Source organism: Manis pentadactyla, chromosome 7 (assembly GCF_030020395.1).
Source record: "Manis pentadactyla isolate mManPen7 chromosome 7, mManPen7.hap1, whole genome shotgun sequence".
NCBI classification, from domain to species: Eukaryota; Metazoa; Chordata; class Mammalia; order Pholidota; family Manidae; genus Manis; species Manis pentadactyla.
Window position 1 is genome coordinate 97,432,395 of NC_080025.1, and position 27,629 is coordinate 97,460,023.

Genomic DNA, 27,629 nt, shown 5'->3' on the forward strand with positions numbered 1-27,629 from the left:
TTTTGCTTTCAAACGTCATCATTTAATTTTTATAATTTTAAAGAGAGAAAGTAAGAATAATTACTCCTGAGACAAATTTTATAGCATGTTTGTCAGTGTTTTGTTGATATTATGTGGAATTATAGTGTCCTAAAGTCTTCCACAAGAGTGAAATTAAAAAATGAACACAACTTGTTAAGTGGTAGTTTGATGAGAAACTACTATGTCTGGTTGTTTTGCTTGGGGTTATTTTCAGGCCTATACTGAAACTAAAGATTTCAGTAATCTAAATTATACCCTGTATGAAAAAAGAAATATGTGGTCTTCATGGTGTCAGAAGAAAAGAGAAGAAATTGGTTAGTAAGTCTTGTGCAGAGTTTATTAAGCATTTCTTAGACTCTGTATATGAATTATGTAGGTATTTTTATCTTGATAGAGGGTGCTTTATTGTTGGCTAGGGATAATTTTCAGCCTTTTCTGAAATGTGGAAAAAATAGTTCTTAAAACAACCTAGTTCCCTTTTTATGCTATACACAGTATTTAAACAGTAGTTCATTTTCTCATGTACTTTGAAATGCTAAGAAGATGTTGCCATGAGTTAACACTGCATGTTGGTCTTTTGTCCAGTGGAAATTTATGTTCTTCAGTATAACTCCATCAATTGGCATCTGGTTTATAAGTGTCCAAATACTTGGAGTAATTTGGTCTCTCCAGAGGTTAATAAGCTTCTGATGCAGTACTGAAAGTCAAGTGTCTACACTGGCAAAGCTGTGAGGCAGAAATTAAAATATATTTAATCCATATTTGATGAAATGATGTGCTGATAGAATGGGGCAGTCCAGTTGGAAGCCAGATAAAAGCATATGGACAGGCCTTGTTTGTTTTGCTAGTTGGTCTGCTTCTCTAATTGCTTTTTTATTTTTTTATTTTTTAGTTATTTTATTTCATTTTTTGGTATCATTAATATACACTTACATGAACAACATTGTGGTTACTAGATTCCCCCCATTAATGAGTCCCCACCACATACTCCATTACAGTCACTGTCCATCAGCATAGTAAGATGCTATAGAATTACTACTTGTCTTTGTGTTGCACTGCCTTCTCCATGCCCCCCCGCCTACATTATGTGTGCTAATCATAATGCCCCTTTTTCCCCTTATCCCTCCCTTCCTACCCATCCTCCCCAGTCCCTTTCCCTTTGGTAACTGTTAGTCCATTCTTGGGTTCTGTGAGTCTGCTGCTGTTTTGTTCCTACAGTTTTTGCTTTGTTTTTAGACTCCACAGATGAGTGAAATCATTTGATACTTGTCTTTCTCTGCCTGGCTTATTTCACTGAGCATAATACCCTCTAGCTCCATTCATGTGGTTGCAAATGGTAGGATTTGTTTTCTTCTTATGGCTGAATAATATTCCATTGTGTATATGTACCACATCTTCTTTATCCATTCATCTACTGATGGATACTTAGGTTGCTTCCATTTCTTGGCTTTTGTAACTAGTGCTGTGATAAACATAGGGGAGCATATGTCTCTTTGAATCTGGGATCCTGTATTCTTTGGGTAAATTCCTAGGAGTGGAATTCCTGGGTCAAATGGTATTTCTATTTTGAGTTTTTTGAGTAATCTCCATACTGCTTTCCACAATGGTTGAACTAATTTACATTCCCACTGGCAGCGTAGGAGGATTCCCATTTCTCCACATCCTCACCAGCATTTGTTGTTGTTTGTCTTTTGGATGGTGGTTATCCTAACTGGTGTTTTTAATTCGCATTTCTCTGATGATTAGTGATGTGGAGCATCTCTTCAAGTGCCTGCTAGCCATCTGAATTTCTTCATTGGAGAAGTTTCTGTTCATGTCCTCTGCCCATTTTTTAATTGGGTCATTTGTTTTTTGCTTATTGAGGTTCGTGAGGTCTTTATATATTTTGATGTCAATCCTTTATTGGATATGTCATTTTTGAATATATTCTCCCATACTGTAGGATGCCTTTTTGTTCTACTTATGGTATCTTTGCTGTGCAGAAGCTTTTTAGCATGATGTAGTCCCACTTGTTTATTTTTGTTTTTGTTTCCCTTGCTTGGGACGTGTTCATGAAGAAGTTGCTCATGTTTATATTCAAGAGAGTTTTGCTTATATTTTCTTCTAAGAGTTTAATGGTTTCATGACTTACATTCAGGTCTTTGATCCATTTCGAGTTTACTTTTGTGTATGGAGTTAGACAGTAATCCAGTTTCATTCTCTTACATGTAGCTATCCAGTATTGCCAACACCAGCTGTTGAAGATGCTGTCATTTCCCCATTGTATATCCATGGCTCCTTTATCGTATATTAATTGGCCATATATTCTTGGGTTAATATCTGGACTCTTTATTCTGTTCCAGTGGTCTATGGGGGTTTGTTCTTGTGCCAGTACCAAATTATCTTGATTACTGTTGCTTTGTAGTAGAGCATGAAGTTGGTAAGCAAGATCCCCCATGCTTTATTCTTCTTTCTCAGGATTGCTTTGGCTATTTGGGGTCTTTTGTGGTTCCATATGAATTTTAGAACTATTTGTTCCAGTTCGTTGAAGAATGCTATTGGTATTTTGATAAGGATTGCATTGAATCTGTAGATTGCTTTAGGCAGGATGGCCATGTTAACAATATTAATTTTTCCTACCCAAGAGCATGAGATGAATTTCTATTTATTAGTGTCCTCTTTAATTTCTCTTAAGAGTGTCTTGTAGTTTTCAGGGTATAGATCTTTCATTTCCTTGGTTAGGTTTATTCCTAGGTAGTTTATTCTTTTTGATGCAATGTCAATGGAATTGTTTTCCTGATTTCTCTTTCTGCTAGTTCATCGTTAGTGTATAGGAATGCAACAGATTTCTGTGTATTAATTTTGTATCCTGCAACTTTGCTGAATTCAGATATCAGATTTAGTAGTTATGGAATGAATTCTTTAGGGTTTTCCATGTACAATATCATGTCATCTGCAAACAGGGACAATTTGAATTCTTCTTTACCAATCTGGATGTCTTTTATTTCTTTGTGTTGTCTGATTGCCATGGCTAGGACCTCCAGCACTATGTTGAATAAAAGCAGGAAGAGTGGGCATCCTTGTCTTGTTCCCGATCTTAGAGGAAAGCATTCAGCTTCTCACTGTTATGTATGATGTTGGCTGTGGGTTTGTCATATCTGGCCTTTAGTATGTTGAGGTACTTGCCCTCTATGCCCATTTTGTTGAGAGTTTTTATCATGAATGGATGTTGAATTTTGTCAAATGCTTTTTCAGCATCTATGAAAATGATTATATGGTTTTTGTCCTTCCTTTTATAGATGTGGTGGATGATGTTGATGGATTTCTGAGTGTTGTACCATCTTTGCATCCCTGGGATGAATCCCACTTGGTCATGGTGTATGATCCTCTTGATGTATTTTTTAATTCGATTTGCTAATATTTTGTTGAGTATTTTTGCATCTATGTTCACCAGGGATATTGGTCTATAGTTTTCTTTTTTTGTGGTGTCATTTCCTGGGGCTCTTTTTGGGGCCTAGTATGTGGTCTATTCTGGAAAAGGTTTCCCTGTTTTTGGTATTAGAGTGATGCTGGCTTCATAGAATGAGTTTGGAAGTGTTCCCTCCTCTTTTATTTTTTGTTAAACTTTAAGGAGAATGGGTATTATGTCTGATAAAATTCAGCGGTGAATCTATCTCATCCAGGCATTTTGTTCTTGTGTAGTTTTTTGATTACCAATTCAATTTCATTGCTGGTAATTGGTCTCTGGATTTTCTGTTTTTTTCCTGGGTCATTCTTGGAAGGTTGTATTTTTCTAGAACGTTGTCCATTTCTTCTAGGTTATCCAGTTTATTAGCATATCGATTTTCATAGTATTCTCTAAGAATTCTTTGTATTTCTGTGGTGTCTGAAATGATTTTTCCTTTCTCATTTCTGATTCTGTTCACGTGTGTAGATTCTCTTTTTCTTAGTAAGTCTGGCTCGGGGTTTATCTACTTTGTTTATTTTCTCAAAGAACCAGCTCTTGGTTTCATTAATTTTTTCTATTGTTTTATTCTTCTCAGTTTTATTTATTTCTTCTCAGATATTTATTATGTCCCTCCTCCTGCTGACTTTGGGCTTCATTCATTCTTCTTTTTCCAGTTTCAATAATTGTGTATTTAGAGTATTCATTTCAGATTGTTCTTCCTTCTTAAATAGGCCTGGATTGCTATATATTTCCCTCTTAGAACTGCCTTCGCTGCATCTCACAGAAGTTGGGGCATTGTGCTGTTGTTTTCATTTGTTTCCATATATTGCTGGATCTCTGTTTTAATTTGGTCATTGATCCATTGATTATTTAGGAGCATGTTGTTAAGCCTCCATGTGTTTGTGAGCCTTTTTGTTTTCTTTGTACAATTTATTTCTAGTTTTATACCCTTGTGATCTGAGAAGTTGGTTGGTACAATTTCAATCTTCTTGAATTTTATGAGGCTCTTTTTGTGGCCTCGTATGTGGTCTATTCTGGAAAATGTTCTGTGTGCACTTGAAAAGAACCTGTATCCTGCTGCTGTTCAGTGGAGAGTTCTGTAGATGTCTGTTAGGTCCATCTTTTCTTATTTGTTGTTCAATGCCTCTGTCTCCATAGTTATTTTCTGTCTGATCTGTCCTTTGGAATGAGTGCAATGAAGTCTCCTAGAATGAATGCATTACATTCTATTTTCCCTTTTAATTCAGTTTGTATTTGTTTCACATATGTAGGTGCTCCTGTATTGGGTGCATAGATATTTATAATGGTTATATCCTCTTGTTGGATTGACCCCTTTATCATTATCTAATGTCCTTCTTTGTCTCTTGTGACTTTCTTTGTTTTGAAGTCTATTTTGTCTGATACAAGTACTGCAACTCCTGCTTTTTTCTCCCTATTAGTTGCATGTAATATCTTTTTCCATCCCTTGACTTTTAGTCTGTGTATGTCTTTGTGTTTGAAGTGAGTCTCTTAGGCAGCATATAGTTCAGTCTTGTTTTTTTTATCCATTCAGTGACTCTATGTCTTTTGAGTGGTGCATTCAGACCATTTACATTTAGCGTGATTATTGATAGGTATGTACTTATTACCATAGCAGGCTTTAGATTTGTGGTTACCACAGGTTCAAGGTTAACTTCCTTACTATCTAAGAGTCAAACTTAACTCACTTACTATGCTTTTACAAACACAATCTGAAGGTTCTTTTTTTCCCCCTCCTTTTCTTCCTCCTCCATTATTTATTTATTATGTACTATAATCTGTATGCTTTATCGGTCCCTTTTTATTACCTCTGGTGACAGTTATTTAACCTTAGGTACACTTCCATCTATAGCAGTCCCTCCAAAATACACTGTAGAGATGGTTTGTGGGAGCTAAATTTTCTCAGCTTTTGCTTATCTGGAAATTGTTTAATCCCTCCATCAAATTTAAATGATAATCTTATCAGATAAAGTATTCATGGTTCAAGGCCCTTCTGTTTTATTGCATTAAATATATCATGCCACTCCCTTCTTGCATGTCGGGTTTCTGTTGAGAAGTCTGATGATAGCCTGATGAGTTTTCCTTTGTATGTGATCTTATTTCTCTCTTTTGCTGCTTTTAATAGTCTGTCCTTATCCTTGATCTTTGCCATTTTAATTATTATATGTCTTGGTGTTGTCCTCCTTGGGTCCCTTGTGTTGGGAGATCTGTGTACGTCCATGGCCTGAGAGACTATTTCCTTCCCCCATTGGGGAAGTTTTCAGCAATTGCTTCCTCAAAGACACTTTCTGTTTCTCTCTTCTTCTTCTGGTACCCCTGTAATATGCATATTGTTCCATTTGGATTGGTCATACAGTTCTCTCAATATTCTTCCCTTCCTAGAGATCCTTTTTTCTCTCTGTGCCTCAGCTTCTTTGATTCCCCTTCTCTAATTTCTATTTTGTGTATTATCTCCTCCACCAAATCTAGTCTTCTTTTAATACCCTCCATTGTGTTTTTCAATGATTGGATCTCCGTCCTAAATTTGTTCCTGAGTTCTTGAATGTTTTTCTGTACCTCCATGAGCATGTTAATGATTTTTATATTGAAATCTCTTTCAGGAAGATTCATGAGGTCGGTTTCATTTGAATCTTTCCCAGGTGTGTTCATAATTTTGCTTTGAACTAGGTTCCTTTGACGTTTCATAATTTGTTTGTGGTGCCCTCTAGTGACTAGAAGCTCTACTCTGGAGGTGCTCCACCCCTGGAGAGATATTGGGGGTCACAGAGGAGTCTTGTTGTTGCTTGGGGGGAAGAAAGAGCTGTTTCCTGCTTTCCAGCTGCTATGCCTGTCTCCACTGCCTGAACCAGTGGGCGGAACACACAGGTGTAAGCCTCTGTGCATTGTGTTTGTAGCTGCTGTAGGTGGGGCTTCCCTCTAGCTGGCCTGATGCCAGGGCAGGAGTTGCGGGTTTGCGAGCCTGAGCCAGGTGCAGGCTAGCTGGGAGGAAGACACAGCAGGCTGCATATCATGGTGGTGGGCCTTGGACCTGCATAGCCAGCGAGGGGGGTTGGAGTGTCTGAAGATCTTTTAAGCTCTCAACCTGCTGGGCAGAATGCATCTAGACAATTTTGTCTATTTGTCCTTTCTTTTGAGCCGTAAGCTCTGTGCAATCCTTGCCTCTTTAGCAGCCCTCCTGCTTTTAGGAAGTCTCTCAGCCTGCCCACCCAGATCAGCCAGATATGAATCCCTGTTTTCCACAAGTGGCTGGAATCTCTGTCTCTCCAGGTATTCCACCTGTCTTAGCTTTCCAACCACACCAATCACCAGAGCACCATGCAATATAAGTTCCTGCTCCCAGAGCAGATCTCCAGAGCTAGGTGTTCAGCAGTCCCAGGCCTCCACTCCCTCCCTGCTCTGTTTCTCTTCCTTCTGCTGGTGAGCTGTGGTGGGGGAAGGGCTTGGGACCCATCTGGTCATAGCTTTGGTATGTTACCCTGTTCCGTGAGATCTGCTCTTTTCTCCAGGTGTATGCAGTCTGGTGCTGCCTTCTTTCCTGTTGCTCTTTCAGGATTAGTTGTATTAATTATATTTTTGTATTAAATGTGGTTTTAGGAGGAGGTCTCTGTCTCACATCTCACACCACCATCTTTAATCCAATCCCTCTAATTGCTTTTTAAAAAAAAATTCTTTTTTAAACTTCATGAATACTAGCCTGTTTTTTAGTGTACAAAGACTATGTTCCTGTGGTGTTGACAAACCAGGTTGGCTAAGTCTAAAGTTTTTATTTTTTAAAAGTTTATAAAATTATTTTTTATTGAAGTGCATACAATAAAATTCATAAATCTTAGTATATAGCTCAATGAATTTTGATATGTGTATACAGTCATGTAACCATCACCCAAATCGAGATCTCAACCATTTTCATTAATTTCTTCTCCCTTTCATCTATTTTACCCATCATCCTTCCTCCTGCTTCCCCCTACTTTGGCAATCACTAGTTTATTCTCTGTGTCTATGAGTTTATTTCTGTTTTGCTTGTTTGTTTTTTAGAATTAGCATATCAGTGAAATGATGGTATTTGTCTTTCTTTCCCCTACTTATTTCAGCTAAGTCTAAGGTTTTTAAAGAAGTATTTACCAATCTAATGGCAGGCTAGAATTGAAAGTCCATTTATATCATTTAAAATTCTGCAGACTTGAAGCTTTACTTTCATTATATAAAGTTTTAAAGAAAATACTTAATTTTTTCTCATTTTTCATTAAAAATTTATCAAAGTTATTTGTGATTTTGTAAAGTTGTAAAAGTATCTCTTCAAAGCCAGTGTTGTAAGTAGTGACTTTAGACTGTTACTATTTTAGTGTAACTTTTGCTCACACCAATTTACAAATTTCTTGATCTTTTCTTTTTGCTATTTTTTAATATATAGATATGTCAGCATCAATCTTCATTTTGGAAATGACCTTTCAGATGCTATACAAGTGTTGGATGAAGAGTGCTTTATAACCCCAGCTTCTTTGAATGAATTAGAGAGAATTTGGACAGAATACAATCTGGCTCAGGAAAAGATTCAAACTTGTCAGAATGTGGTGGGTCAAGAATTTTTTTCTATTATGGTTTTTATCTGTTGAACATAAGAAAATGCTGTTTTGAGAAGGCAGAAGGGCTGAGATATTGTAATGATACTTGAAAGGTTAACAAAATCTTTTCCCCTTTTGAATGAGAATTTGACCTTTGGTTAATTTCCTCTCTCTGTTCCCTTGATAATTGATAAAATGATATTTCAGTCATGTTAGGCAACATTGTTTAGGTAAATAAAATTGCTGATTGGTTAATTTTAAATAGACTGGGAAGGATTATAAAATGTTGTTACCAAATACTTGGTAAGGACTCTTGCAACTGGGCATACCCCTGAGGGACCTGAAATCTATGCCTGTAAAATATTGTGAGGCCTGAGCCTTTTAAATCAGGTTGGCTCCCACACCTGCTAATGTGATCTTGTCTTCTGGACTGCAATATTGGATTCCACCTTATTATTAAATGCTATCTAAGCTACCCATTGTTAAGAGGTAGTTATTCATGGGCTAGGTAGGGGTATGAAGAATAGAATATTTTATATGAATTCTTTTAAAGTACATTTATTTCATCTTGCAGTTTTCTTTAGTTTTATTATATTGAGCTGAGCAGAATTCCTTGTTTTTCATATAAAGGTATTTGGCACAGAAATCATAGCTTTCCATAGTATCTGTGAGCTGTGTACTTCTGTTTGGTGTTGTCCCATCTTAAGTATGGTGGTTTCTGTCTCTGGAAGATTGTTCCCTGAATGGCTTATTCCCTATTAATCCTTAAGTTGGTCAATTGGCAACATAACTGGCATTGAATGAGAAAAATGAGTAGAATAACTAGGCTTTTGGAAATTCCAGGAATGTGTAATTTGGAGAAGGGATTATATTTGGGTTATTTTACATATTAGGCTATAACTGGTCACTTCTGATTATGGAGGAAAAAAAGTGACAGAAGTAATAGTTTTTGAATCTCAATAAAACACAGGTAATGATATAGTTACTTCATAAACTTTTTCTTACAGTGACTTTTAAAATGGGCATTTTTACTCCCATTTTATAAATGAGAAAGCTGAGGCCCACAGTGTTTAAGGAAATTGCTCAAAATGCTAATATGGTATTCGAACCCAGGTGTGTCTGGCTGCAAAGTGTGTTCTCTTAACATTTAAACCATACTGCCAACACTAAAATACTTCATAATGCATTTTCATATAATAAGATGGAAAAGAACTGCTCTTCCATTTTTTGCTTTGTTTTTTGTGGTTTGAGCATAGGAAAGTGATTCAGGACAGAGGGAGAGGGTTTAATATAACTCTAGGACTAGGTATTCTAGTAGAACAAATTTCTTTTTTTAAAGCAGATACTTGTTTCTGCTACTGTTAGTGTTTCAGGACTTCCTTTAAGGCTTCATTGCCCTAAAGTTCATTTTAGAGACTGAAGAGTAGATTGGATAAATACAGAGTAATAATTTTCACTCAAATAAAGTTGCCATTTTATTTCCCTTTATTTAATTTGGGTCTTAGTATTGTTGTTTGCTTAATTTGGGCCTTAGTATTGTTATTTTCATTTTTGTATTTTGCACAGCTCCTTAACTTGATTGCCATGTATATTTTTGGTGAAAAAATTCTGTTCTTTTGTCTTTATAGTTAAAATAGTCTGGTTGAGCTTACACAGAAAGAGTATCATAAAATTCAGGCTTTTAAATGTTATGTACTAGACACTGTTACAGGTAGCAGAGACACAAATTTGTTTATGATCCTCTCTTTCTGTCTTTCTTATGTATGGGATAGATATATAAATAGTTTCAATATAGTTTGTTAACTACTATAACAGACAAAATGCAGAGGATTCTTGGATATCTCTCATACCTATTTACAAAATAATCTTTTGGGCAAGTGGAGGTTTCATCTTGGTGCAGATGAATGAACCTTAAAGATCAGTAGATGAAGGAATTGAGGGTAAGGTGGGAGTAGGAGGGAGGCAGTGTGTAGATAATAATAGGAACTTGTATAATTTTCTTAAGAAAAGCAAAAATTTTACTTTTGCATAAATAATGGGAAAAATAAAGATTAGAGCAAGATTGTTGAACTTGAATGTCATTTCTAATTAAAGGAAAAAAGCTCTTTGTCAGTTTGTTGATCTAAAGAGCGAGGTGTTTTAAAGATTAGTATGTTTGGGGGATATAATGTTAAATTTTACAAGGTCAGTTTTTTTCACATAGGTCAGTCAATGTGTGAAAAAACACCTGATGAATTAACAATGGTTATTCTTTTTCCTTCCTCCAGAATGAAGGGACTATTTTGATTGCTAAAAGAAATGAGCTGCAACAAGAGCTGAAATTAGCAGTTGAAGTTTTTATTCTGGAAGTAGATGAGTTACCTCTTAATAAACGCTTGAAAACGTTGCAGGTTGGAATTTAAAAATTATTAAATATACATTAAAATATATTTATCATTTGAGGTGAAATTAACATTTACCTTGAGACTTCAGATAGTACTGATGGTTGCAAAAGTTTTTCTTTGGTGAATTCTAATTTATTTTCAATGGAATTAAAATTTTATATTAATACATTGAATTTGTTTATGTATATATGTATATCTATCCTACAAACAAGGTAAAATGGTCAGGCTTGCTAGAGCAGTATTCATGGTGAAAACCCATAGAGTTGGGAGCAGTAGCAGGCATGTGAGTCCCTGTTGCCCATTGCTTTCTAGGAGAAAATCCAGTAGGGCCACATGTCAGAGTTAGGAGATGGATCCTGGCACTTAAGTTATAGGGTGTTAAGATCCATGATCAGGGGTTAGAGTACAACAGCTGTGTGATGTTGTGGAGCCTTGTCTTTAGCTCCTGTCCTGCCATTTCAGCAGTGAGTTTAATTTGGAGTGAATGAGCATGACAGTATAATCATTCTACTTAGGAACATATTTCTTCCTACTTACTCAGATCTTTTCTAAATGTCCTTTAGTGATGTTTAAAATTTTTCTCTGAAGGACTCATGCATTTTCTTCATTTAACTTTAAGATATTTGTAGTTTTGGTTGTTTTTGTGAATATTATCTTACTTTCCATTTCCTAACTATTTTTGTTGGTGTAGAGGAATGCTATTGCTTTTTCTATATTGATGTTTCTCTGGCAACTCTTTTTTAGTTCTCATTTGGCTGTTGATACCCTTTGAGCTTTCTGTGTGGTCATGTCATTTGAAAACAATATCCCTTTTCTACTTCTGTCTTGTATGTATCTGACTTTTTAAAATTAAGTTATAATTGATACACACTCTTATGAAGGTTTCACAAGAAAAACAATGTGTTTACTACATTCACTCTTATTATCGAGCCCCCCCTCCCAGCCATACCCCATTGTAGTCACTGTCCATCAGTGTAGTAAGATGCCACAGAGTCCCTATTAGTCTTCTCTGAGCTACACTATCTTCCCCGTGACCTCACACTGACTTTTTACTGCTTTGGTCGGTACTTTTAATACCAAATTGAAGAGTAGCTTGTTAGCTGGTGACCTTGTCTTATTTTGCTAGAGAGTTGGAGAAAAAGATATTCAGGGACATTTGGGGTCTGTCCCTTTTTGTCCACCTAGATGAAAATGTAGTTTTGATGATACTTTGTATGGTTCAGAAACCATCAGAGTCCTGGTTTGAAACATTTTCTTAAATGGAATTGCATCAATAGTGTTAAGTTCTTCCAGAATGGTGAAGTATGCTTTGAATATAAAAAGGCAGTGGTATAGTAAGAATTTACCTGTCTACAGTTCAAATTCTACTTTATCCTGTAAGGTCTGTTTTTCTTCTCATTAGCTGTTAGGAAACACAGGTCTGCAACCGAGATCATTTCTAAAGTTCTTTTTAAAATTTATTCTTAACAAGAAAAATCTTTTTGCCATATCGGATTTGTCTTCCTTTTTACTGTTCCCCTAGGTCACCAGAATCTTTAAATTAGGTCTTTAATCTTCTCTTTATTTTGGTGATTAAGTTTGATTCTTTTTATATTCTTCAAGTACTTAAGAGATAAAACTTACACTTCAATGAGGAAGGCCAGTCAAGGAGATTAAAATTCATGATTTCTGATTTCCAGTATCTATTAAAACTTTTTTTGTGGTGATTTTTCAGGAATGTCCCTTACAAGTCAAAAAGGAAGTATAGTGTAGATTTTCTTGGTATGCAGTTCCTGTTGTTTTAAGCTTTTATCTTAATGTATTTTTGCTTACTTTTTGGTCTTGTTTTGGACTGCATGGACTGAGTTATGCAGTTTATCAGTTTTGAGATATTTTTGTTGTATGTTCTACTTGGTATATTTTGTTATATATACTAGTTAAAATTGTTCAAAATATTTCAATGCTGTATTGTTGGATATTAATTATTCACAGTTATTAAGTATTTTAAACTGTTTTCTTTTTAACCACTGTGTATCTTTGTGTTCCGCCTTAAGTTATTTGGGGATAAAATTTTGTTTCCTTTTAAAATTCTTATACTGCCTGTCTTTTTGGTTACTATTTGCTTTGTATCTCCCCCCCCTTTTATTTTAAATCTCTCTCTTAGATGACACACTAATGGATCATTTTTAAAAAGAATCTAACCTAGAAATCTTATCTTTTGATGAGTAACTTTATTTATTTATGATCAGTACTTTCTTTTTTTTTTACTTAAAAAGTTGATATGCATTCTTATATTAGTTTCAAATATACAATACAGTAGCTTGACAGTTATCTATATTATTAAATCTTACCCCCATAAGTATAGCTACTATCTGTCAACATAGGAAAATGTTACAGAATCATTGGCTGTATTCTCCATGCTGTACTACTATCCCCATGACTAACCTACATTATGACTGAGAATTTTTGTGCCCCTTAAACCCCCTCCCCATCCTCACCCACCCATCCTAACCTCTCCCTCTTGGTAACCACCAGTTCCTTTTCAGCGTCTGTGAGTCTACTGCTGTTTTGTTCATTCTGTTTTGCTCTGCATTTATTATCCACAAATAAGTGAAATCATGTTATCTGTGTTTGCCCTCCTGGCTTATTTCACTTAGAATAATGTCCTCTAGTCCATTCAGTTGTTGAAAATCACAGGATTTTTTTTTGTTTTATGGCTGAATAATGTTCCATTGTATATATATACCACATCTTTATCCATTCATCTGTTGATGGACACTTAGGTTGCTTCCATATCTTGGCTGTTGTAAGCAATGCAGCAGTAAACATAGGGGTTCATGTATCTTTTGGATCAGGTATTTTGTTTTCTTTGGGTAATTTCCTAGAAGTGGAATTACATGGTCGAATAGTATTTCTATTTTTCGTTTGTTGAGGGACTGCATACTGCTTTCCACAGTGGCTGTATCAATTTATATTCCCACCAGCAGTGTAGGAGGGTCTCCTTTTCTCCACATCCTTGCCAAAACTTGTTATTTCTTATCTTTTGGATGGCCATTCTGACTGGTGTGAGGTGATACTGTGGTTTTGATTTTCATTTCCCTGATGATTATCCATGTGCAGCATCTTTTCATGGGCCTGTTGGCCATCTGTATTTCTTCTTTGAAAAAATGTTTTTTTCCCCAACATTTTTTAATTGGGTAATTTGTTTTTTTTTTTTTGTGTGTGTGTGTGTGTGTTGAGGTGTATGATCTCTTTATATATTTTGGATGTTAACCCCTTATTGGATAAATCATTTACAAATATATTCTTCTATACTGTAGGTTGTCTTTTTGTTCTGCTGATGGTCTCCTTTGATGTACAGAAGCTTTTTAGTTTGATGTAGTCCCATTTGTTCATTTTTTATTTTGTTTTCCTTGCCAGAGGAGATGTGTCCAGGAAAAAATTGCCCATATTTATGTTCAACAGATTTTGCCTGTTTTCTTCTAAGAGTTTTATAGTTTCATGTCTTTTATTCATAGGTCTTTGATCCATTTTGAGTTTATTTATAATCAATACTTTTATAGAACTTACTTCTGTAAATTTTTTTCCTCCTATTTTGCCCTCTACCCTTAATACCTTAAAATGGTCACTTGCCTTTGATATATCTTCCTTCTCTGTTTATATCTCCTTCCCAAAAACCAACTAACCAACCAACCATAGTTGATATTTTAGATTTTAGTCATAGACTATTGTGGATATTGTAAATGATAGCTCAATTAAATAACAAACTTTGGAGTTATTTTCTAATTCTTATTTCAGAAGTTGGATATCTTTTTGTTTTTTTTTTTTCTATGTATTGGAGTGTTTCTCCAGGGGTGCTTTCCAAGAGGTCCTTGGGTGGTATTAAATGACTCAAGATATTTAAATAGTTCAAACATTTAAACAATCACTTACATTTAAGCATTTAAAACAATTGCTTAGCTTGCTATAAAATATTGGGTCCAATAAAGGCCTTTATTTCTTTAGAAGTTTAACAGTAATAATTTATTTTTTTATAATTTCCATAGCCTGGAAATTATGATATCAATCTTATTTTTGTCCTGTGATACTTTTTCTCCTGGAAGCATAACATTTTCTCTTGACTTTATTACAAAATTACACTAAAACATACATATTTAGATTTAATCTGAGTCAGTTCAGTCTGAGGTTTTTTTAAATCTTTCTTTAACTGTAAGAAATATTTGATAATTATTTCTTAAAGATACTGTTCTCCACCCCTGCCTATCCCATTTATTCCCACTTATTTTTCTCTCATTTTTGGACTTCTGTTAGATGGGTATTTCTACATATTTTAATTGTTCATCCATTTTTTTTTTCTTTTTATCCCTTTCTGTGTCTTTTTGGAGGGATCCTTGACTTAGCTCACTGATTCTCTAGCTGTATCCTTTCTGCCATTTAGCCAATCCATTTTGTTCTTTTATTTCAGAGATTATTTGTTTCATACCTAATAACTTCAGTTGGTTATTATTTATATCTACTTGGTTTTGCTTTGTATTTGCAGTATTCTTTCTTTTTGTTGAGAATATTTGTTATGCTTATTTTGAGTTCTTACCAATATATGGGCTACTGATCTTGCTTCCTTTTTAATGAGGTGGCTAAGTTTATCTTTCTTTCAGAGTACCTGTATTATTCACATATTTCATCCTTCCTAACGTCCCCTCAAGATCTCATACTCTGTTGGAGAACTATAAACTATCTTAGTTTTGTGCTGTTATGTAGCTCTGGGATAGTACAGTAGAGGTCCCTAAGGAGATGTGAAAGCTTGGATTGTGACTTTAAAGACTTCAGGTGGGTTTAGGGAACAGGATTGGGTTGTTTCTTTGAGCTTCTGGGGTTGCAGTCTGGGTTCAGCTACTTTCTGTTGGCTTCTGTTCTGGATGATCTTACTCTTCAGTGTACCTCCCAGTCTCTGCACCTTGGCTACTGCTCTTTTCCAGTGGCTACCACCTTGGGTGGAACTGTTACCAGGTATTCAGGGGAAAAGGGAAGAAAACAGAATGCCCGAGGGCTGGTCAACCCTTCTGTACTGGCTATCAATTCTTGCTTCATCTAAGTTCTATGATATACTGTATAAACCCATTGCCTCTTGCTTGTGCTGCCGCTTTCTGAGAGCTCTCTGTCTCTTCCAGTCCTTTAAAAAATGCTTTTAAGTGTGTGTGTGTGTGTGTTTGTATAGTAGTCTTTACTTAATTAGAATTATTTGTATATTTTGGTCTGTAGTTTATTTTTATTTAGCAAAAGTTCTTGGAAACTTCCATGTCAGGATAAAACAGTAGTGATTCTTATATAAAGTCAGAGAAAAGAGGATAATTTCTACTTAATTAAAAATCTAAGAATATAAAGCTATTTGTTATCTTAATTCACTTGATAAACTTTTGCTATTATAAGCCAAATAAATCATTTTCTAGGTAGTTTTATGTTTTCATGACTGTCTATTTATTCTAAGTTTTATTTATAAAATTGTCAATGATAGGGATTCCACATACTGCTTTTCTGTCTCTTAGATTCTGATACAGAGCTTGAATTGTAATATGAAGTTAAAAAACTTTATTAAAACAGAAATAAATATTTGCAGGATTTGTCAGCCTCTTTAAAAGCAGTATACGGACAAGCCAAAGAAGGGACAAACTCTGAAGAAATACTTAAGAAATTTTATGACTGGAAGTGTGGTAAAAGAGAGGAGTTCACCAGTGTTAGAAGTGAAACAGACGTTTCTCTACAACATCTTGTAGCATGGTTCCAGAACACCTTAAAGGTAATAAGAGTTCTTGCTCAGTGGTATAGTATAAACCAAAGAATATTAAAAAAAATCTTCCAAATGTAATTTACTTCTTTTCTCAGAAGGTGGGGAGAAGGGAGAGAAGCAGAGAGAGAGAGAAGGCTGGGATGGAGGAATAAGGCATTCACACATGTATATTCTCTATTTAGGACATATATGAAAACTTCAGTTAAAATGTAGGTGTAAGATAGCATTGTAATTTATTTCAAGTGTAATGTGTATTTTATAGCTACAGTGTTGAGATAAGAGTATGTATATATACATGTGCTTTAGAGGGTAGTAAGTAGGCTTTGTTCTTTTTTTTGGTTTCTTTTTTAGCAAGATACAATGTGTGTTTTTTTTTAAATTTGACCAGAGTATTTTATTTTCTTCACTAAATTACCCTATGTAAAATCTTAAATTATAACAACACTATATTTAACCATCAGTTGTTAGACATATTCTTTTTTTTTCTCGACATAATGTGTTTTAACATTAGTTGGCTAACTAGTCATGCTTAAAATGTTATGCCAGTTGTTTGACAGTATTTCAGTCTTAAGTTTTAGGTATATTAAATATCTTAAAGAGATCTTAAATAAATGTGGAGTATTAGTTGATATTATATATTAGAAAAGATGTTTTATTGTAAAAACACCATGTAATTTTCCAAAAGGCTTGGGAGCATGTGGTCTTATGTAATGTACTCAGAATCCTAATTAAATTTTGGACTAATTTTGTTAATGATTCTCTGTTCTTTTGACTGCTTGAAACTTCCTCAGCAAGGGCAAGGACACTGATGGTATCATTTACCCTATTTCTGTGAATGATTTCTAAATATGCATTTCTAGCTTTGTTTTGGGAAAAAATCTTTATTTTCTAGCTACTTCCAGAACTCTTCATTTTTGGTACTTATGGATATACTAACATCCAAGTTATTTCTTTGTTTTCTTTTGTTATTGACCATAGCTGTCTTTCTGTTTAGGTTAATATCAGTTACCCTTTTCTTTCATTTCCCTAGCTATTTTCCAAATCCAGATTTCCATAATCACAAATCTGAATCTCTGAAATCATAGTGATTGCTTGTGACCTTTATGTTTCATTTTATAGTTTAGGTCCCTAATTTTATTCTATTTAATACCTTATTAAGTCTATTTCCTAGTAGAAAATACCTTGGTTGTCCTAATGAGATAGAAACCAGATAGTTTTAATCTCTAGACTCCTAAATACTAGTAAGTCATCAGTAAGTACCAGGTATAAACATACCTCTTCTTTGTTCAAGAGTTGACATTGCCTGCCTACTACCTATTAGATTTAAACTTGCTACCTGAGCATTCAAGGCTTTTTATCACCATCTTTTAGTCAGACTGCCTCTTTTACTATTCACAAAAAAGTCATGGTCATGTGCCTGTTTTCCCCCATACTTTTCCTCTGTATTTGTCCTCTCACCTCTCTTTAACTACTAATTATGTTAAAAATCTGTGTTTACCTTTTTGTTGCATAAGTTTTATGAAGCTAGTCCTTTATCTTATGTATCCTTATTTCTGCCACATGACCCAGTACATAGCTAATGTTCCAGGTATAAGGGCACAATACTAATTGAAATAATTAATGAAATAGTTTATATTTTTATTTTTTCAAATGAGGCTTTTGACTTGTCTGTGGAAGAATCACTGACTTCTGAAGACACAATTGGTAATATTGATGAAATCCTTGAGAAGACTGAGTCAAATATCTGCAAAGAGCTGGAGATATCTATGGTTGTGAGTATTGATGTTCTTACTGCTTTCTTTGAATCAGTATGGTTTCTGTTGTTGGTTAGAAAGTAGTAAGATTGGTATTAAGTGGTTCTCTTATAGGCAGCCTATTTGAAATAGTAACACTGTCAAATTCTAATCCAAACACAATGCAAAGTCTTATTCTTCCACAGGGTGGTATTTTCATTTTAATAGGGTATTTTACATTAAAAAAATAGTGTTTAATTCTAGAAAGATTCCTCTTAATCTGAGTGTATCAGTTTTCTGTATCATTTGATTCTTGAGTCCATCATACCCAATGACTATAAGAAAAGACTCTTCAGAGTTTGTGAAAACTTGAAATAAAATCTGGGAGAGCCCTGTAAATGGATACACAAAATGGATTAGTAGCTCCCTTTCTCTGTTGTGTATATTCTCTATTGCTGTGTCAGGCTAAAAATTAGTGTAGCTCCTCAAAAGAGCATTTTATAGTTAATATAGTTAATATTGCTCACTGGGACTCTTTCCCAGTTTTCCTAGGATGCTTACCAATGTCTCAGTGGTTATGTTCTTCATTTTACTTGTTTCTTTTCACTTTTGGGATTTTATTCAGATTAGCATTAAAAAATACATATGCATTACTGTATTTCCCTATTGTCAAATAGTTCTTACCTGAATGGTTTCGTCAGAGTTGATTTTAGAAGTGGTTGTTAATAGATGATTTCTAAAAATAAAGTGTTGAAGTTCTATATATTTTTAGTTCTTAAATTTAACAGATTAATATCACTTATTTCCCTTCACTCCAGACAGCTTTAGGAATAATAATGTAATGAAAATAAAATTTCCGTATGAACATCTTTGACATCTATCTCTCTTTCTAGAAAAATATTTGTGTTTAAGAAGTATTTTAAAATGGATACAGAAATTTGTTAAAGCCATCATTTAAAATTTTACCCATTATTATTGAAAATTTTAACTATTTTCGATACTCCTTTGTGTATGATTTCATTCAGGAGCAAGGTGATGCAGACAAGGAGATCGTTTTAAATACATACAACCAAGTGCTACAAAAAATCCATTCAGAGGAAAAGCTTATTGCCATGGTACAATCCAAGTATAAGGACAGTATCGAGGTTAGAATATGCTTTATTTTATTGGTTTTATATATCTATACTTTGAGGTTTTAATACTTAATCTCAAGTGGTTTAATGTTCAGTATGTAGGTAAACTGTTTTTTATTGCTAGAAAAACAGTATAGCTATCATTAGCCACTATATGATTAAGTTCACCTTATAGAGGAAATGGCAACTTCACTGATACAAATATATTGAGTTTTTTCATTGTCTTAAGTCTTTTATTTCCTTATTTCCTTAAAAAAACATAACCTATATCATTATTCTTTCTGCTTATACAACTTTACAGTAGAATTTGCTATATAATGAAAGATAAGAAGAAATAAAAATATTGATTATAATCCCCTTAGCCTAAAAGACACTGACAGTTTCAGAGTATTTCCTTTTTGGATGGTGACACATGTATGCATATATATATCATGTGCATTGCATTATTTTCTAGGTTATTTTGAAAATGTTTTCTTCATTTAATGGTGTATTAATGAACATTTTCCCATATGATTAATAGTTACTCTATACTGTCATTTTGAGCTACTAAAACATCATCCCAGCATATATGTACGTTATTTAACCTTTCATGTTAGACATTAAGTTTACTTCCATTTTTTTTACTATAAGTAACACTGTACATAATCTTCATGCATAATTTTGTATACATAATTTTCTCAGATCAATCCCTAAAAATTGTTAATTACTAAGTCAGAAGGAATGAACATTTAAAAAAGTTGATACGTATTGTCAGAGTACTTTTGGGAAAGGTAATTTCAATTTACAGCCAAAAATTCAAATTTACAACCTTTCTGCAAAGTGTGCCTCACTCTGTGTCTCAGCCTGAAATACTTCTTTTGCCTTTAGTACCTTGATTGCTGAAACTGATATTCTTCTGAGTAGAAATGTGGATAATTAAGAAATCAGTTGGTAGAATTGTCTATTGAAAAATGTGGAGTTTCTTATTTCAGTCTGAACTCAGTAAATACTAGTTAAATCTTTTTTTTTTGTATTAACATTTTATCATGACTATTTTCCATGTTGTTTCATATTGTTTCTTCTTTTTTTAAAAATTTTTAAATTTTGATATCATTAATGTACAATTACTTGAACAACATTATGGTTACTAGACTCCCCCCATTATCAAGTCCCCCCCACTTACCCCATTACAGTCACTGTCCATCAACATAGTAAAATGCTATAGAATCATTACTTGTCTTCTCTGTGCTATACTGCCTTCCCCGTGACCCCCGCCCCCCACATTATGTGTGCTAATCGTAGTGCCCCATTTACCCCCTAATCCCTCCATTCCAACCTACCCTCCCCAGTCCCTTTTCCCTTCGTAGCTGTTAGTCCATTCTTGGGTTCTGTGAGTGCTGCTGTTTTGCTCCTTCAGTGTTTTCTTTGTTCTTATACTCTACATATGAGTGAAATCATTTGATACTTGTCTTTCTCCACCTGGCTTATTTCACTGAGCATAATACCCTTTAGCTCCATCTGTGTTATTGCAAATGGTAGGATTTGTTTTCTTCTTATGGCTGGATAATATTCCATTGTGTATATGTACCATATCTTCTTTATCCATTCATCTACAGATGGACACTTAGGTTGCTTCCATTTCTTGGCTATTGTAACTAGTGCTGCGATAAACATAGGGGTGCATATGTCTTTTTCAAACTGGGCTGCTGCATTCTTAGGGTAAATTCCTAGGAGTGGAATTCCTGGGTCAAATGGTATTTCTATTTTTAGTTTATTGAGGAACCTCCATAGTGCTTTCCACATTGGTTGAACTAGTTTACATTCCCACCAGCAGTGTAGGAGAGTTCCCCTTTCTCCACATTCTTGCCAACATTTGTTGTTGTTTGTCTTTTGGATGGTGGCGATCCTTACTGGTGTGAGGTGATATCTCATTGTGGTTTTAATTTGCATTTCTCTGATGATCAGCAATGTGGAGCATCTTTTCATGTGTCTTTTGGCCATCTGAATTTCTTCTTTGGAGAATTGTCTGTTCAGCTCCACTGCCCATTTTTCAATTGGCTTATTTGCTTTTTGTTTGTTGAAATGAGTGAGCTCTTTATATAATTTAGATGTCAATACCTTATCAGATGTCATTTATGAATATATTCTCTCATACTGTTGGATGTCTTCTTGTTCTACTGATGGTATCCTTTGCTGTACAGAAGCTTTTTAGTTTGATATAGTCCCACTTGTACATTTTTGCCTTTGTTTCCCTTGCCTGGGAGATATGTTCATAAAGAAGTTGCTCATGTTTATGTCCAAGAGATTTTTGCCTATGTTTTTTCTTAAGAGTTTTATGGTTTCATGACTTACATTCAGGTCTTTGATCAATTTTGAGTTTACTTTTGTGTATGGGGTTAGACAATAATCCAGTTTCATTCTCTTAACATGTAGCTGTCCAGTTTTGTCAACACCAGCTGTTGAAGAGGCTGTCATTTCCCCATTGTATATCCATGGCTCCTTTATCATATATTAATTGACCATATATGCCTGAGTTTATATCTGGACTCTCTATTCTGTTCCACTGGTCTCTGGGTATGTTCTTGTGCCAGTACCAAATTGTCTTGATTACTTTGGTTTCGTAGTAGAGCTTGAAGTCAGGGAGCGTAATTCCGCCTGCTATATTCTTCCTTCTCAGGATTGCTTTGGCTATTTGGGGTCTTTTGTCATTCCATATGAATTTTAGAACTATTTGCTCTAGTTCATTGAAGAATGCTGTAGGTATTTTGGTAGGGATTGCATTGAATGTGTAGATTGCTTTAGGCAGCATGGCCATTTTGACAATATTAATTCTTCCTAGCCAAGAGCATGGGATGAATTTCCATTTATTAGCATCCTCTTTAATTTCTCTTAAGAGTGTCCCATAGTTTTCAGGGTATAGGTCTTTCACTTCCCTGGTTAGGTTTATTCCTAAGAATTTTATTCTTTTTGATGCAATTGTGAATGGAATGTTTTTCCTGATTTCTCTTTCTGCTAGTTCATCGTTAGTGTATAGGAATGCAACAGATTTCTGTGTACTAATTTTCTATCCCGCAACTTTGCTGAATTCGTTTATCAGATCTAGTATTGGAGTGGATTCTTTAGGCTTTTTTGTGTACAATATCATGTCATCTGCAAACAGTGACAGTTTAATTTCTTCCTTGCCAGTCTGGATGCCTTTTATTTCTTTCTGTTGTCTGATTGTCATGGCTAGGACCTCCAGAACTATGTTGAATAGAAGTGTGGAGAGTGGGCATCCTTGTCTTGTTCCCGATGTTAAAGGAATGGCTTTCAGCTTCTCACTGTTAAGTGTAATGTTGGCTGTGGGTTTGTCATATATGGCCTTTATTATGTTGAGGTACTTGCCCTCTATACCCATTTTGTTGAGAGTTTTTATCATGAGTGGATGTTGAATTTTGTTGAATGCTTTTTCAGCATCGTTTGAGATGATCATGTGGTTTTTGTCCTTCTTTTTGTTGATGTAGTGTATGACTTTGATGGATTTTTGAATGTTGTACCATCCTTGCATCCCTGGGATGAATCCCACTTTATCATAATTGATGATCTTTTTGATGTATTTTTGAATTCGGTTTGCTAATATTTTGTTGAGTATTTTTGCATCTATATTCATCAGGGGTATTGGTCTGTTTTATTTTTTTGTGGTGTCCTTCCTGGTTTTGGTATTGGAGTGATGTTGGCCTTGTAGGAAGAGTTTGGGAGTCTTCCTTCCTCTTCTACTTTTTGGAAAACTCTAAGGAGGATGGGTATTAGGTCTTCACTAAATGTTTGGTGGAATTCAGCAGTGAAACATTCTGGTCCAGGTGTTTTGTTATTAGTTGTTTTTGATTTCCAATTCAATTTCTTTGCTGGTAAGTGGTCTATTCAGATTTTCTTTTCTTTCTGGGTCAGCCTTGGAAAGTTGTCCATTTTTTCTAGGTTATCAGTTTGTTACCATATAATTTTTCATAGTATTCTCTCATAATTCTTTGTATTTCTATGGTGTCTGTAGTGATTTTTCCTTTCTCATTTCTGATTCTGTTTATGTGTGTAGACTCTTTTTTTCTTGATAAGTCTGGCTAGGGGTTTATCTATTTTGTTTATTTTCTCTAAGAGCCAGCTTCTGCTCTCATTAATTCTTTCTATTGTTTTATTCTTCTCAATTTTATTTATTTCTGCTTTAATCTTTACTATGTCCCTCCTTCTACTGACTTTGGGCCTCACTTGTTCTTCCTTTTCTAGTTTCATTAATTGTGAGTTTAGACTGCTCATTTTGGATTGTTCTTCTTTCCTGAGGTAGCCCTGTATTGCAATATATTTCCCTCTTAGCACAGCTGTTGCTGTGTCCCACAGATTTTATGTTGTTGAATCATTGTTGTCATTTGTCTCCATATATTGCTTGATCTCTGTTTTTATTTAGTCATTGATCTGTTGATTATTTAGGAGCATGTTATTAAGCCTCCATGTGTTTGTGGGCTTTTTTGTTTTCTTTGTGTAGTTTATTTCTAGTTTCATACCTTTGTGATCTGAGAAGCTGGTTGGTACAAATTCAATCTTTTTGAATTTACTGAGGTTCTTTTTTGTAGCCTAGTATATGATCTATTCTTGAAAATGTTCCATGTGCACTTGAGGAGAATGTGTATCCTTTTGCTTTTGGATGGAGTGTTCTGTAGATGTCCGTTAGGTCCATCTGTTCTAATACGTTGTTCAGTGTCTCTGTCTTTTTACTTATTTTCTGTCTGGTTGATCTGTCCTTTGGAGTGAGTGGTGTGTTGAAGTCTCCTAAAGTGAATGCATTGCATTCTATTTCCCGTTTTAATTGTTAGTATTTTTTTCACATATGTAGGTGATCCTGTGTTGGGTGTGTAGATATTTATAACAGTTATATCCTCTTGTTGGACTGACCTCTTTATCATCATGTAATGTCCTTCTTTGTCTCTTGTTACTTTCTTTGTTTTGAAGTCTATTTGTCTGATACAAGTACTGCAACTTCTGCTTTTTTCTCCCTGTTAGTTGCATGAAATATCTTTTTTCATCCCTTTACTTTCAGTCTGTGTATGTCTTTGGGTTTGAAGTGAGTCTCTTCTAAGCAGCATATAGATGGTCTTGTTTTTTAATCCATTCAGTGACTCTATGTCTTTTGATTGGTGCATTCAGACCATTTACATTTAGGGTGATTATCGATAGGTATGTACTTATTGCCATTGCATGCTTTGGATTTGTGGTTACCAAAGGTTCAAGGGTAATTCCCTTACTATCTAACAGTCTAATTTAACTCACTTTGTGTGCTATTACAAACACAACCTAAAGGTTATCTTTTTTTTTCCCTCCTTTTTCTTCCTCCTCCATTCTTTGTGTGTTATGAATCATATTCTGTACTCTTTGTCTATCCCTTGGGTGACATCTGTTTAGCTTTAGGAACACTTCCATCTATAGGAGTCCCTTCAAAATGCACTGTAGCAGTGGTTTGTGGGAGGTAAATTCTCTCAAAGTTTTCTAAAATTTTTTAATCCCTCTTTCAAATTTAAATGATAACCTTGCCATGTATAGTATTCTTGGTTCAAGGCCCTTCTGCTTCATTGCATTAAAATGTGTATCTTGCCACTCCCTTCTGGCCTGTAAGGTTTCTGTTGAGAAGTCTGATGATAGCCTGATGGGTTTTCCTTTGTATGTGATCTTTTTTCTCTCTCTAGCTGCTTTTGAAAGTCTGTCTTTATCCTTGATCTTTGCCATTTTAATTGTTATATGTCTTGATGTTGGCATCCTTGGGTCTCTTGTGTTGGGAGATCTGTGCACCTCCATGGCCTGAGAGACTATCTCCTTCCCCAGCTTGGGGAAGTTTTCAGTAATTACATCCTCAATGACACTTTGTATCCCTTTCTCTCTCTCTCTTCTTCTTCTGGTACCCCTATAATATGAATATTGGTCCATTTGGATTGATCACACAGTTCTCTCAATATTCTTTCATTCTTTGAGATTCTTTTTTCTCTTTGTGCCTCAGCTTCTTTGTATTCCTTTTCTCTAATTTCTGTTCCATTTACCATATCTTCTACTACGTCTAATCTGCTTTTACATCCCACCATTGTATGTTTCATTTCAAATATAGAATTTCTTAATGATTGAATCTCTGACTTAAATTCATTCCTGAGTTCTTGAAAATTTTTCTGTACCTCCATAATCATGTTTATGGTTTTTATTATGAACTCTCTTTCAGGCAGATTGGTGAGTTCAGTTTCATTAGGCCCTTTTTCTGGTGTTTGTGAGATTTTGGTATGAACTATGTTCTTTTGACATTTCATATTTCTCTGTGGAGCCCACTAGTGCCCAGAAGCTCCAGTCTCTGGAGCTGTTCAGCCCCTAGAGTGAGGCTGGGGATCGTAGGGGAGTGGAGCTGGTGCCTGGGGTTAGGAAAGATCTGTTTCCTATTTCCTGTTTCCTGTCTGCAGTGCCTTCCTCCAGTGTCAGAGCCAATGGGCCAAGCACACAGGTGTAAGCCTGTGTGTTTTGCGTCTCTAGCTGTTGTAGGCGGGGCCTCCCTGTGGCTGGCCTGATGCCAGCACAGTGACTGGAGGTTTGTGAACCGGTGTTGGCAGGCTAGGAGGAAGGCACAGCAGGCTGCATGTCACAGTGGGGTCCTTGGAGCTGAGTAGGCAGCCAGGGAAATGGGGCACCCGAAGCTCCTCAAAGTTCCCAACCAGCTGGGCAGAGCGCGCCCAAACAACCTTGTTCAGTTCTCCCCTTCCCCACGCAGCAAGCTCCATGCAAACCCCGCTCCTTCAGCAGTGCTCTCGCTGCTAGGAAGCCTCTCAGACCGTCTGTTTTTCCTCTGACACAGAGCAGCTGGTGTGGATCCCCTCCTCCACAAATGGCCAGAATCTATCTCTCAAGCACTCCACCTGTCTGAGCTCCCCAGCGTCCAGAGCACCACACAGTGTAGGTTTCTACTCCCAAAGCAGACCTCCAGGGCTGGGTGTTCAGCAGCCCCAGGCTTCCACCTACTCCCCCACTCCATTTCTCTTCCTCCCGCTGGTGAGCTGAGGTGTGGGAAGGGCTTGGGTCCTGCCTGAGTAAGGCTTTCGTACATTACCCTGTTCTGTGAGGTCTGCTCTGTTCGCGAGGTCTGCATGCAGTCTGTTTCAGCCTTCTTTCTTGTTGTTTTAGGGTTAGTTGTATCAGTTAACTACATTTTCATACTATCTGTGGTTTTGGGAGGAATTCTCCATCTCACCACTCACACCGCTGTCTTGAATCTCACTAGTTGAATCTTAATAGAGAAATGGTCATTAAGTTTTCAATAAATATTGTCTATGTTTTGAAAATCTAACTAACTCTTTCTCTCACTTAGTTTAAGAAGATTATTGAATGTTTAGATAAGAGTCCCAATGTGGATCACTTGCTGTCCATTAAAAAGACGCTGAAAAGTTTAAAAGCTCAACTGAGATGGAAATTGGTTGAAAAGAATAATTTGGAAGAAGTAAGGAAACAGTTGGTTCTTAATGAACTCTATGTGTACCTCATTTTAGTTGGGCTCTGTTTCATCAAAGTAATGCATAAATACACTATTTAAAAGAGCTGTTATGTACATTTTGTTTTATATATTTTATCTTTTTTTCCTGTGTGTATGTAAATAATATTATTACATTAGTAGTGTAAACTTTTTGCCATGTTACTAAATGTTTTTTAATAACATTTAACATGGCTGCCTTGGTTTTCAGGAACATTTTAGAATAATATAAAAAACTTTAGGTTTGAATTGTCATAAGCCTATTATAATAGAAACCTACTATATGCAAGGTGATGGGGTGCTTCCCCCAAATTAGAAGTTTTACATAAAGTATTTTTAAGATTATGATGCCTTTTGTTAACTCTCTCTTTAATGGCTGGACATACCATTTCTTGTAAAAATTTTAAGTTGTTTTCAAATGATAATAGAACTTGGGAGAATTAGGACACTCTAATCTGGACTAACCTCTTTATTTAGCCTGAACTTTGTGTATAAACTGGTTAATTCTTTGTGTTCCCTTGAGGAGTCAGTATATGTACAAAAGGGATCCACATTATGTCTTAATCCAACTTGAATTAGCTTTCTTCCTCTTTGGAGCATTTAATTGGATATGGAATGGACCTACTTTAATAGTTTAAGGTTTTTCCAGTTTTATCCTATTCTGTCTGTAGGGAATGAATGAATGAATTTTTTAGTTTAATTTTTTAAATTTTGAAGAAATATCCAACTTTGAAAACATATCTTTTTCTAATTGAAATATCATTGATATACAATCTTATATTGGTTTCAGATGTACAACAAAGTAGTTGAACAGTTACCCACATTATTAAATCCTCTCCCCCTCTAGCACAGTTACTGTCTATCAACATAGAAAGATGTTACAGAATCATTTTCTTCTCCATGCTGTACTACCATCCCTGTAACCAACTTATATTGTGATTGAGAATTATTGTGCCCTTTTATCCTTGTCTCCCTCTCCCCAATCCACCCTAACCCCTCCTCCTTGGTAACCACTAGTCACTTCTCAGTGTCTATGAGTCTACTGCTGGAAAACATATATTTTGGGGTTGCTTATTTATTATCCTTATAGTT

The 27,629-nt window shown here is 35.3% G+C and overlaps 1 protein-coding gene across 5 annotated transcripts in view; it reads left to right on the forward strand.

Moving 5' to 3' along the window:
• The window catches only part of STK31 (serine/threonine kinase 31), a 123,973-nt gene that overhangs the window by 40,191 nt on the left and 56,153 nt on the right, over nt 1-27,629 (forward strand). For all 5 annotated transcript variants that reach the window (XM_057504587.1, XM_036877788.2, XM_036877806.2 and 2 more), the window contains 6 exons: nt 7,875-8,034; nt 10,293-10,415; nt 16,003-16,182; nt 17,829-17,945; nt 18,932-19,051; nt 26,379-26,507. In XM_057504587.1, the coding sequence (XP_057360570.1) occupies nt 7,875-8,034; nt 10,293-10,415; nt 16,003-16,182; nt 17,829-17,945; nt 18,932-19,051; nt 26,379-26,507 (829 nt within the window). The remainder of the gene's footprint in view (nt 1-7,874; nt 8,035-10,292; nt 10,416-16,002; nt 16,183-17,828; nt 17,946-18,931; nt 19,052-26,378; nt 26,508-27,629) is intronic.